Source organism: Neoarius graeffei, chromosome 12 (genome assembly GCF_027579695.1).
Source record: "Neoarius graeffei isolate fNeoGra1 chromosome 12, fNeoGra1.pri, whole genome shotgun sequence".
Classification (NCBI taxonomy): domain Eukaryota; kingdom Metazoa; phylum Chordata; class Actinopteri; order Siluriformes; family Ariidae; genus Neoarius; species Neoarius graeffei.
Genome location: NC_083580.1, coordinates 26,976,410 through 26,988,096, shown reverse-complemented (window position 1 = coordinate 26,988,096; position 11,687 = coordinate 26,976,410). Strand labels below are relative to the sequence as shown.

The 11,687-nt window shown below is 40.4% G+C and overlaps 1 protein-coding gene across 1 annotated transcript in view; it reads left to right on the top strand.

Annotated features, from left to right (window-relative positions):
- The window catches only part of olfm1b (olfactomedin 1b), a 255,548-nt gene that overhangs the window by 241,354 nt on the left and 2,507 nt on the right, over positions 1 to 11,687 (top strand). Inside the window, exons 8-10 of the mRNA XM_060934849.1 lie at positions 3,759 to 3,909; positions 4,148 to 4,248; positions 4,290 to 4,393. Of these exons, the coding sequence (XP_060790832.1) occupies positions 3,759 to 3,909; positions 4,148 to 4,248; positions 4,290 to 4,393 (356 nt within the window). The remainder of the gene's footprint in view (positions 1 to 3,758; positions 3,910 to 4,147; positions 4,249 to 4,289; positions 4,394 to 11,687) is intronic.

The following is an 11,687-nucleotide window of genomic DNA, read 5'->3' as shown; positions in this document are numbered from 1 at the left end:
TACCATTATCTGTGCAACAGCAAAAATAAAGTCTGTTGAAAACAAATAAAGGACTCAACAAATGAGCTAATTAGCTATAGGCTAATAAGGGCATTAACTGTTGGTAAGGATCTGCTGTTATCATCTCTTGAGAGTTTACTTGAACCTGCCATTTCTAAAGCCCTATCAGTGTATGCTAAGCAATGTAGCCTTTTGGACCAAAGACTGCTATAAGGCATTACATGAAGGAGTGGCACTGTTTAAAGATGTGCTCTCATGTTCACTAACACATCCACTCAGCATTAATGTTTCTGATGCAGTGTAACTGATGCCCAATAAAGAGGTAGTTCCCATTGAACCTTCATGTGGGACCTTTATGATGTGTTTGTGATTCATAGTGAGATGAGATGTGTTTTCTTTTGCATGAACAGTTTTTAGCAACACAGATGTTATGGTAGGAATGTTTACAACTTTATGATCTTTGTATTAATTGGTGTGTGTGTGCTGAGGGTATTGGGGACAGGTGCTACTTTACAGACACATACAGATAAGTGGTATTTGTTTCTCTCTTTTTGTGATCAGTAACTTGTTATGGAAACTTCACTGCTGCAGTTTATATGTACTGTATATGTCCTTTACTAATGCCTATAGGCTTATTTATCATTCATTAATTCAGTCATTTTCAGTTTTTGCTTTATCCAAGTTAGGGTTGTTGTGGACTCTATATCTATCCTGGGAAATACAACCTGGATGGGATAACTCTCTTTATTCTTATGTTAATTTGTTCTAGGTAATTTTTTTTAGTTATTCATCAACTTTTAGCATGCTGCACATGTGAAATTGGTTTACTCAACATTCCTCACTAGTTTATCAGCTTGCTGAAGGATGGATTCTGAAATAGTGAAAGCTGTTTTTCTGCTGCTGAACTAGACTACTTTTGGCTAAGTAATATACCTAGCCAGATAGCTAAGAAGAATAACTAGAGTATTGCTAGTTTCTAGCAAATCAGTTTCATAACCTAGCTATATACTGTAAGGTGTAAGGTGGTGTTACTTTAGCAAGTAAATTTTAACTACAGAGAAACCTCTGGCAAGCTACAAACACAAATCCAATTACTGTTAACTATGAGACCAGCAAGTTACTTACAGTTGTGTCTCATCTGGCAAAGCAGCAATTTGGTCTGTAAAGTTTATCAAAACATTCATGAAACACTGGTCTGGTAAACAGAATTATCTACCCACAGAAGGACACCTACAATGCTTCTTGTAAATGTTGTCACAATAAAGGAGCTCAAACATCTTTTCTACATGCTTCCCTCAAACATCTTTTATGCATGCTTCCTTCTGATTGAAACACACAGACCTTTATTCATCAAAGTTGCACACAATCAAATCTGACTGTAAAATAAGTGGACAGAAATTCAAAGAGAGTTTCCTTATTGGTCAATTTCATCTTTGGTATATTTGTTTGAGCAAACTCATTTCTGGGCACAGGTCATTTTTCACTCTTTTAGTTTTGCCTCAGTTAAACTGAACTAAATTTTTCCACCAGATTTACACAAGTTTCAGAAATGCTGATTTTCTTCGTACTTGTGTGTATGTTGATAATGTAATGTGCAGCGCATTCCCAGCTCCCAATACAGCTCATATGCATTTAGAGACACGCACAGAAAGTTGGGAGCATGTAATGAGTGCTCAGCATAGACATTAAAAGGTAGAAATGGAAGTTATTTTGAATCACTATTATTACTATACAACAACAACAATAATAATAATAATAATAATAATAATAAGTAGTGAGTTAAATCTTCTGTCAGCTGAGACATTTATTTACATCTTATGGCTATGCACAGACAGACCAGCACACACCCCTGATAATATGGTGGCATTTTAAATTGAATAATTAATATTATTTGGCTTAATCCATAGGTTTGTATTGGCTCATTTTCTTTATTTTTAATATTCTTTAATTAATGCCAATAATTTAATGAAAACAACTAGTTTTCACAAAATTTTCCTAATGGTATTCTTAATTCCTGTCCGAGTGAACTAGCATGAGGATTTGTTTTTGATAGAGACTACAAAGTATGAAGTCACTCTGGATAAGGGAGTCAAATAAATGCTGTAAACATAAAAAAAGAGCAATTTATACACAACAGTATATTTCATATATAAAAGTGCAGTGATCCAAGTACATTATATGATTTGAAGTTGATCATGTTGAGGTTTACATTAGTTCTTCTTATTGTGCATAATTTTACACTTAGGAGCATGAGTAGAATGTTTTGTAGAATGAGTAGAGCATGCATGTAAATTTAAGTATACTGTTTCAACAACTGGTTTGAAAAATGATTGATTTACAGTTAAGAAATGGGGTTTAGTGTCAAAATGCAATTTATAAATGTGTCAGTAAGAGCACTGAAACCAGCAGCACTAATCAAACTACAAACATGGCCACTCAGAACTACAATGACCAAGATTCACAGTGCCCCCATCACCGGAGTATTGAACTCAGCTGTTGCCCATTCACTCATCACCACCACGCTACTTAAACCTCTCCCTCACACAGTATCAACATTAAGTATCATTCTGCTTTCCCCATTCCATACTGAGCCTTTGTTATTTGCTGCCTGTTTTGCTGTTCCTTGACTCTCACTACCCTTTCACTGATTTTGCTTCTGGTTTTGTCTACATTACTCTGATTGCCGATCGACCGACCCTTGTCTGTCTTCTGACTATGACTTTGCTTCACGATTTGGCTCAGTTCACCTTGCTTGCCACTTCTTCCTGCAATTACTTCTTCCTGCAATTACATCCGTAAGTGCCTGCTTCCTGATAGGATACTTCACCTACAATGGATGTAGCGGAGGAAGCCAAACAAACTGCACTGAGTGCCCAGGGGTGGTTGTTAGGAGAACATCAACAGATGCTTGCCGACCTCAACACATGGATGACACAACTTGCAACTATGATGTCACAGGCCCTCCTTCCACACCCTGAGGCATCTTCTAGTGCCGTACTACAGCTCCTGGTTCCAGAAAAATATGCTGGAGATATGACTGCTTGTAAGGGATTTCTGCTACAGTGCTCCCTGTCCTTCTCCACGATGCCATGTCTCTCGGATGACCACAATATCACCAAATTATTATTCTTCCTCACTGGCAAGGCACTGCAATGAGCTAGCGCTGTATGGAGTAAAGGAGGCGAACACACAACTTCCTATGAGCATTTCCTCAAGCTCTTCAAAGGAGTGTTTGATCATGAACCTGAGGGCATTGAAGTTGGAGAGAGTCTCCTCACCATGAAACAGGGCTCAAGGAAAGTTGCAGAGTATGCCTTGGACTTTCGAACCCTTGCTGTAGCCAGTGGATGGAACAAACCAGCTTTGAAAACAGTGTTCCATCAGGGTCTCCATCCAGAGATACTCAGTGAAATGGCTTCTAGGGATGAAAGCATGACACACGACTCCCTCACTGACCTGGCGATTCGGCTGGATCATTTGCTCACCGGCTGACCTTCTCTCAAGGAACCCTCCAAGCCTGTTCAGCACACTGAAGAAAGTGCCCCCATGGAAGTGTCCCACACTCACCTGAAAAAAATCTGAACAAGAAAGGAGGAAGAGAGAGGATCTCTGTTTTTACTGTGGGAGTTCAGTGCAAAAGATAAGTCAGTGTCCCATCTGTTCTTCATGCTCCAAGCCAGTGGAACCCACTACTCAAGTGGTGAGTCCAGATTGTAAATTTTAATGCACAATCTTTCAAAGTACCTGTATTGTTAAAGCTGGTATCCTCCACACATGTCCTGTCTGCCTTCATAGACTCAGGGGTAGAGGGGAATTTCATCAATAGTGGGATCATGCAGAAGTACGACCTGCCCGCAATCCCTCTGCAGAACCCACTCCGCGTACAAACCATTGATGGAGGACCCATAGGTGATGGCCAGGTTACCGCCAGGACCACTCCTGTCCTCATTCAGGTGGGAGCACTCCACTCAGAACAAATTTCTCTCTATGTAACCACCACAGAACATTGACATCATCCTGGGGTACCCTTGGCTACAACTTCATAACCCATTGATCTCATGGCACAATAAAGAAATTCTGCAATGGTCACCCAGCTGTTTCCAACATTGTCTTGCATGTCCTCTACTTTGTATCTCTTCCACGTCAGTAGAAAGTCTGCAGCCAGACTCCAGTGAGAATGTCCCGGAGTGTTATCTTGACCTGAAGGAGGTCTTCAGTAATGTGACTGTGCCATCAATCTCCTACCAGGTATATCGCCTCCATGTGGTCGAATTTATCCCCTTTCCCAGAAAGAGCATGCTGCCATGGAAGAGTACATTCAAGAAGCCCTCAACCAAGGATACATCTGTCCCTCCAAATCACCAGCCTCAGCAGGCTTTTTCTTTGTCAAAAAGTGAGGTGGTGGTCTTTGGCCTTGTATAGGTTATAGAGGGCTTAACCAAATCACCTTCTTAGGCTACATCATAAGTTCAGAAGGAGTAAGCACGGATTCCTCCAAAGTTTCCATAGTCACGTCTTGGCCTGTGCCCACCTCTGTTAAGGAACTTCAATGATTCCTGGGGTTTGCAAACTTCTATCATTGTTTCATTCAAAGTTTCAGCACCATTGCAGCTCCCCTAATGGCCTTGCTTAAGAAGGGACCCAAATAACTGCAGTGGAATCCCTCTGCTGAAGAAGCCTTCAATCGACTGAAGAGAATGTTCACCTCAGCCCTGGTTCTGCAACATCCTGACCCAACTAAGCCTTTCATTGTAGAGGTTGACGCATCTGACCCAGGGGTCAGAGAGGTCTTATCCCAACATTGTGGCAAGAAGCACAAACTGCACCCGGTGGCTTTCTTCTCCAAGCTGCTCACATCAGCTGAAAGGAACTATGATGTTGGTAACTGTGAACTCTTAGCCATCAAACTCGCTCTTGAGGAGTGGAGACACTGGCTGGAGGGAGCCACTCATCCCTTCACCATACTCGCAGACCACAAAAACCTAGAATACCTCAAGAAAGCCAAGCATCTCAATCCACAACAGGCTAGATGGGCTCTTTTCTTTACCCATTTTAATTTCACGATCTCGTTCTGCCCTGGATCAAAGAACACTAAGGTGGATACTTTGTCACATATCTTTGTCTTCACAGCAAGATTCTAATACCCATGTAATTCTTCCATCCAACTGCTTCGTGCAGTCCATCACTTGGGACCTAGATCAACAGATAAGGAACTCTCAGCCCAGAACACTTCCCGTGAGTCTTCCGCCTGGCCTACTCTATGTCCCAAAGCAGTTCCGAGGGTTTCTTATCACTTGGGCCCACACATCTCATGCCACAGGACATCCAGGGAGCCAACGAACTCACCAAATGTTAAGCAACAAGTACTGGTAGGAGAACATGCTCACAGATATCAATCAGTTTGTTGCATCTTGCTCCAAGTGTGCCCAGGCAAAAGTGCCTTGTACCCCACCAGCGGATAAACTTTGTCCTCTCCTACTACCACAGAGACCCTGGTTATATACAGTATAGCCCTTGATTTCATCACAGATCTACCACCTTCTATAGGAAACATGACCATCATAGTCATTGTTGACAGATTCTCTAAAGCCCTTAAAATCTTCCCATTACCAGGCATCCCGACTGCACTCCAGACTGCCGAATTACTTTTCCACCATATATTCAGGTACTTTGGCATTCCCGAGGACATAGTCAGTTACAGAGGTCCCCAGTTCATTTCCTGGCTATGGTCCTGCTTCATGGAACAACTGGGAGTGTCAGTCAGTCTCACATCAAGTGGAGAGGGCAAATCAAGAGATTGGATGCTTCCTGTGAATCTTTTGTATGAGGAACCCAGGGGACTGGGCACATTTCATTCCATGGGCTGAGTATGCACAAAACTCTTTGAAGCATTCCGTGATGCAACTAACCCCATTCCAGTGCATACTCTGCTACCAGCCACCCTTGTTCCCCTGGGACAACACCCCAACACAAGTCCAAGCTGTAAGAGACTGGTTTTCATGCAGTCAAGCCATCTGGGAGGAAGTACATCAGTGCATCGAAACAATCAATGCCAAGTACAAGAAGTATGCTGATAAACACAGGGGCAACAACCCAGATTTCACTCCTGGTGACAGGGTTTGGGTCACCACAAAAAACCTCAGACCATTCAACATCTGCTGAAAACTGCAAGGCCAATACATTGGCCCATTCAAGGTCCTTAGGAGAATCAATAAGGTTTCCTACAGGCTAGAGCTCCCCTCTCATAGTCATATCTCCAACTTTTCATGTTTCCTGTCTCAAGCCTGCCATTTCAGGCCCACTTGCCAAGGACCCTCTTGCGCCGGAACCCCAACCACTGAGCCTAGAGGGGAAACCCATCTACTAGATAAATAGACTACTTGACTGCCAATGCAGAAGAGGCCAAATCGAGTATCTGGTAGATTGGGAAGGCTATGGGCCGGAAGAATGAAGTTGGGTAGGTGCCAAAGATGTCCTTGATCCCCGATGAAACAGGAATTCCACGCTCAAAACCCTGACAAACCCACACTTAGGGGTAGACGACACCCCAAGAAGAATATAGCTCCCAGAGGGAGCTCCTTGGGGGGGTAGGGTCTGTCAGTAAGAGTGCTGAAACCAGCAGTGCCAGTCAAACTACAAAGATGGCCACTCAGAACTACAACGACCAAGATTCACAGCACCCCCTGTCACTGGAGTATTTTTTTGGTCTTTTTCCACCTTTATTGGATAGGACAGTGTAGAGACAGGAAATGAGCAGGAGGGAGAGGGAAATGACCTCGGGTCAGAATCGAACCCAGGTCTCCGGATTTATGGTATGGCACCTTATCCACCTGAGCCACGACACCCCACTGGAGTATTGAACTCAGCTGTTGCCCATTCACTCATCACCACCATGCTACTTAAACTTCTCCCTCACACAGTATCCATGTGAAGTATCATTCTGCTTTCCTGAGTCCATACTGAACCTTTGTTAGTCTCTGCCTGGTTTGCTGGTCCTTGATTCGCTATCCTTTCACCGAGTTCGCTTCCTGTTTTGTTGACTGACCCTCGCCTGTCTTCTGACTACGACTTTTGCTTCATGATTTGGCTCCGTTCACCTTGCTTGCCACTTCTTCCTGCAATTACATCTGTAAGTGCCTGCTTCCTGACAGGATACTTCACCTACAATGGATGTAGCAGAGGAAGCCAAACTGAGTACCCAGGGGCGGTTGTTAGGAGAATGTCAACAGATGCTTGCCGACCTCAACACGTGGATGCAGCTTTTGCTTCACAATTTGGCTCAGTTCACCTTGCTCACCACTTCTTCCTGCAATTACATCCATAAATGTCTGCTTCCTGACAAAATGTAAATCATAATATGCTGATGTGGATGTTTATCAGCTTATTAATCCTTCTGTTGTTAATAATAATAATAATAATAATAATAATAATAATAATAATAATAATAATAATAAATATGCACCACCAAAAAACCTTTGGTTTTTGAAGAGACAGTTTACTCAATGATGCTGAATAACCTAGCACTTTTTTTTAAACAACAAAATGTTATAATTTCATATTGACACTCAAACAGAACAAATGTGATTTTGTTTATTTTGGAAGTCTGCTTTTTGGTGTTTTAACTTATTAACTTTCACTTAACTACAGGTGAGGAGAAAACTTTTTTTTTTTGTAAATGTCGTTTTATTTGCAGAAACCTAAAGCACCTCTAACTCTGCTTCACTGAAATTTTTATTTATTATTATTTTTTCTCCCTCTCTATTTAGGACAGCCCCCTGCCCTCAGCTCTTGATAACCCACTGAATGCTTTCCTTTTATTAGCTCAATATCACATCTACATAAACTAGAGGTAGACAAGGGAAAATTTGTGTGCACCATTTGTAAATAAGGGACCAGTGGGCAGGAGCTTTCATCTACAGAGCATAAGCTCATAACAAGCTGTATTTTCATTCAAACCTGCTCTCATTTTGATGTCTTAAGGTGGTTTTTGAATCAGATGAATATTTCTTTATACGTTGTTTTGTTTCTTTGCAACTTTAATGAATATTTATGTGTCGCTAATCAGTTATGTCTATTAAAAACCTTTATTTCCATCCAGAGTTGCATTAAATTTTGCTGAGCTCTTCTCTTAATGATTGGAGAGTTGAACCACTCTGTAAAGTCTTCTCTAGCACATCCTAAAGACCTTCAATGGGGTTAATTTCAGGGCTCTGTGGTGGCCAATTCATGTGTGAAAAATAATTCCTCATGCTCCCTGAACCACTCTTTCACAAACTGAACCCTAAGTTTATGCCTGTGCCATCAGGGGGGAAAAATCCTTTGATGGGATAACCTGGTCATTCAGTGCATTCAGGTAGTTAGCTGATTTAATTTTATTGCCACATAATGTTGCTGAGCCTAGAACTGACCAATTAAAGTAACCCCCAGATCATAACACTGCTTCCAGAGGCTTGTACTGTGGCCACTATACATGATGAGTGCATCACTTCATGTGCTTATCTTACCCTCATGCACCCATTGCTCTGGAATAGGGTAAATCTGGACTCATTCAGACCACATTACCTTTTCCCACTGCTCCAAAGTCCAATTTTTATGCTCCCTAGCAAATTGAAGCCTTTTTTCTGATTAGAGTCAATAAGAAAACTATTTGTTATGGTCACACAGCTGTTTGGTCCCAATCCTGTGAGTTTTTATCACATTATGCATGTGGAAATGCTCTTACTTTCAATATTAAACATAGCCATGAGTTTTACTGTCTTTTTTTTTTTTTTTTTTTAAATATGACTTCATGCATTTAAATGATCTCTGATCATGGTTGCTCAGGTTTTTTTTTTTTTTTTTTCCCGACCACATTTATTCTGCAAAGTTGATTCTAACTTAACTTAGAATCAGCTTTCTAACTTTAAATTCTTAACCCAATTCCACTAATTTCAGCAATTTCCTTAATTTTCTTCTTTGCTTGATGTAGGCCAATAATTAGACTCTTTGGAAACACTCTTACATCTTTTCCATGACCATGGGATACATTTCCAACATGGATGGTTAAGAAATGAAAAGCTACTTACTGCATCAGTTAGGGTTAAAATAATTGTTGCCAGCTGAAGCATATTAATTACTGCAGTAATTATCCAATCAAATGCTCTTAAGCATGTGCTTATTAAATTCAAATAGAAAGGTTTTTTATTTTATTTATATATTTTTTTGGCCAGACAGTGTATTTGAAACTTTAAATATACTTACATGGGCAACAATGAAGTCGCAATATTGGCAGAAATGGCAAGTAATATGATGCCACGATAACTGGAGTAAACCCATAGTTTCTTCCTCCTCTTTCTTCTTTATTATTATTATTGTTGTTATTTTGTGACAGACATTAAGTATGTTGGTCACATATTGATGATAGGGACCAAAAGACAAAGTCACTACAAAGAGCTGTCTTATTAAAACATTTCAATACTTTTATATTCCAAGATACGTTATTTAAAATGGAGAAAAGGCAATGTGTATATTGTTTGGTGAGGGGGATGACACACTTTTGAAAATTAAATTTACACAGATCATATGATTTTTAAAACTATACTCCCCCCCCCCCCCCCTTTAAATTACACTGTTGTTGACTCCAAGTGTAATTTAAACTACTATTACTATTGCTACTACTACTCATTCTAGGAAGTGAACTTGCACTTTTGGACATGATTGCATTCTTTGTGCTTGGCTGGATGCTGCTCTTCTAGTAATGATTTGTACCAATAATGATGATCAATGTGATATAATTGCTTGTGTCGTAATGTCAGTTGCAGACTGTTTGTATTTGCCTGTTATACAAAAGTCATAATAAATGGAATCTCTTCCCAGGTCCATATCCCAGCGTGACGGTTTATATTTAGTGTGTAATGCGAGTGCCTATTATTTTGAGAAATTAAAACATTTCAAGTCACTCACAGCCAATTAACAGATTACAAATGAACAGTATAGGAACTGCAAATGTGTAAGAAGCCTAAATGTCACCATAGTACATAATATAGTGTATTTTATTGCTTCATTTGATAGTGTTCTCATTTGGATACGTCTGTGTATCAGACAATGCATTTAACAGACAAAATTATAAAGTAGGCTATTCATCATAAAATAGTGCCCATATTGCATGAAGTATAATAAACACTGAAACTTAGGGTGTTTTCACACCTGGTCCCCTTTAAAGGAACCAGACTCAGTCCTCTTTAAGTGGACCAAAAAGTGGACCAACAGAAAAAGAACTCAGTTCTTTTTGTGTTCACACTAGGGCTGTAACGATACACCCAACTCACGATACGATTCGTATCGCGATTTTTGACCCACGATTCGATACACCCACGATTTTTTTAAAATGTTTTTTTAAAGTAGTAAATTTGACTTATTAACATTTACTTACTTACATTAACTATTTAATAACAAATAATTCAGACCACTGCAGAGAATGAGTAATATGTATGCAAAAATGAACAAATGTATATCCAAAGATTGTTTTATTTCTCAAAATAATACTGTTGAGCCGGAAGTTCTGTTTTTTTTTTGGTTCTGAAAAAGTCATTTTTCCAAATCGTGTAAATCCGTTAAGATTTTTTTTTTTTTTGGGGGGGGGGGGGTATAGGGGTGGCTCTCTCACTGTCTCACTCTCATAGGGCCAATGATTTTCTGTGATCGCGGAAAACAGATGGAAATTACGGAATTTTTATAGTGAAACATTGCTCGCGTGTCAAAATGTAACTGCCGCAGAAGGCTTCCGCCTAAGCAGATGCTCAGTGTTGCCAGATACTGTAACGTTTTCCACCCCAAAATATGTTCAAAACCAGCCAAAAAGCACCTAAAACCGCCCAATCTGGCAACACTGCATGCCTTTCCGGTCAAGTGATTGTGATTGGCTTGTGGCACACCTAGCCAGCCAATGAGCTGCTTGTTTACAGATTCGCTCCCCGCTTCGCAACCAGAATGGCGACCGCTTAAAAGAAATGAATGCTCTGCCAGTGGCGAGTGTGGACGTTGCGTGACTCGCAGAAGATTGTCGCAGGTCGGCGAAAAAATGACTTACGAATAGATATAAAAAATAAAAGTAATTTAAGTAAGTTTAAAATGTAATTTAAATAAAAAGTAAAGTATTCATAAATTGAAGTTTGGAAGCACCTCTGTTTTTGGGCTGAGGAGAAGTTTGAAAGGGTGTACCGCGATTCTGCCTTCTTGTATCGCGACACGGATCGTGGCTCTGCATATCGCAATTTCGATTTTGATACGCATATTGTTACAGCCCTAGTTCACACTGTGAATTTATTACAAAGAGGACTGGGTTCTCTTTCTGGTCCAGTTAAGCTTTGATGGGGCCTCAGTCCTCTTTCTGTTCACACCAGGTCCTCTAGAGCCCTCAGACCCCCAGTGCACGGAATTCTGGGTAATTTTCTCTTGAATCAAAATGTCTGCTGCCATGCTTGCCCTGCTGTATTCTTTGATCAAAATAGTGCGGATTAAGGAAAATAAATTTATTATATTAATATAGTTATATTATTGTGGCCGACTCATCAGTCAGTAAGTTCAGAGAACTGTAAAGTGGCTGTGGTAAGTTCCAAAAGGAAGTTGAGTTTCCCTGCTACAGTCACGTGACCAACTACGGCAAATGAAGAAGGTTAAACTACAGTGAAAAAGGCGAAGTGAACCCG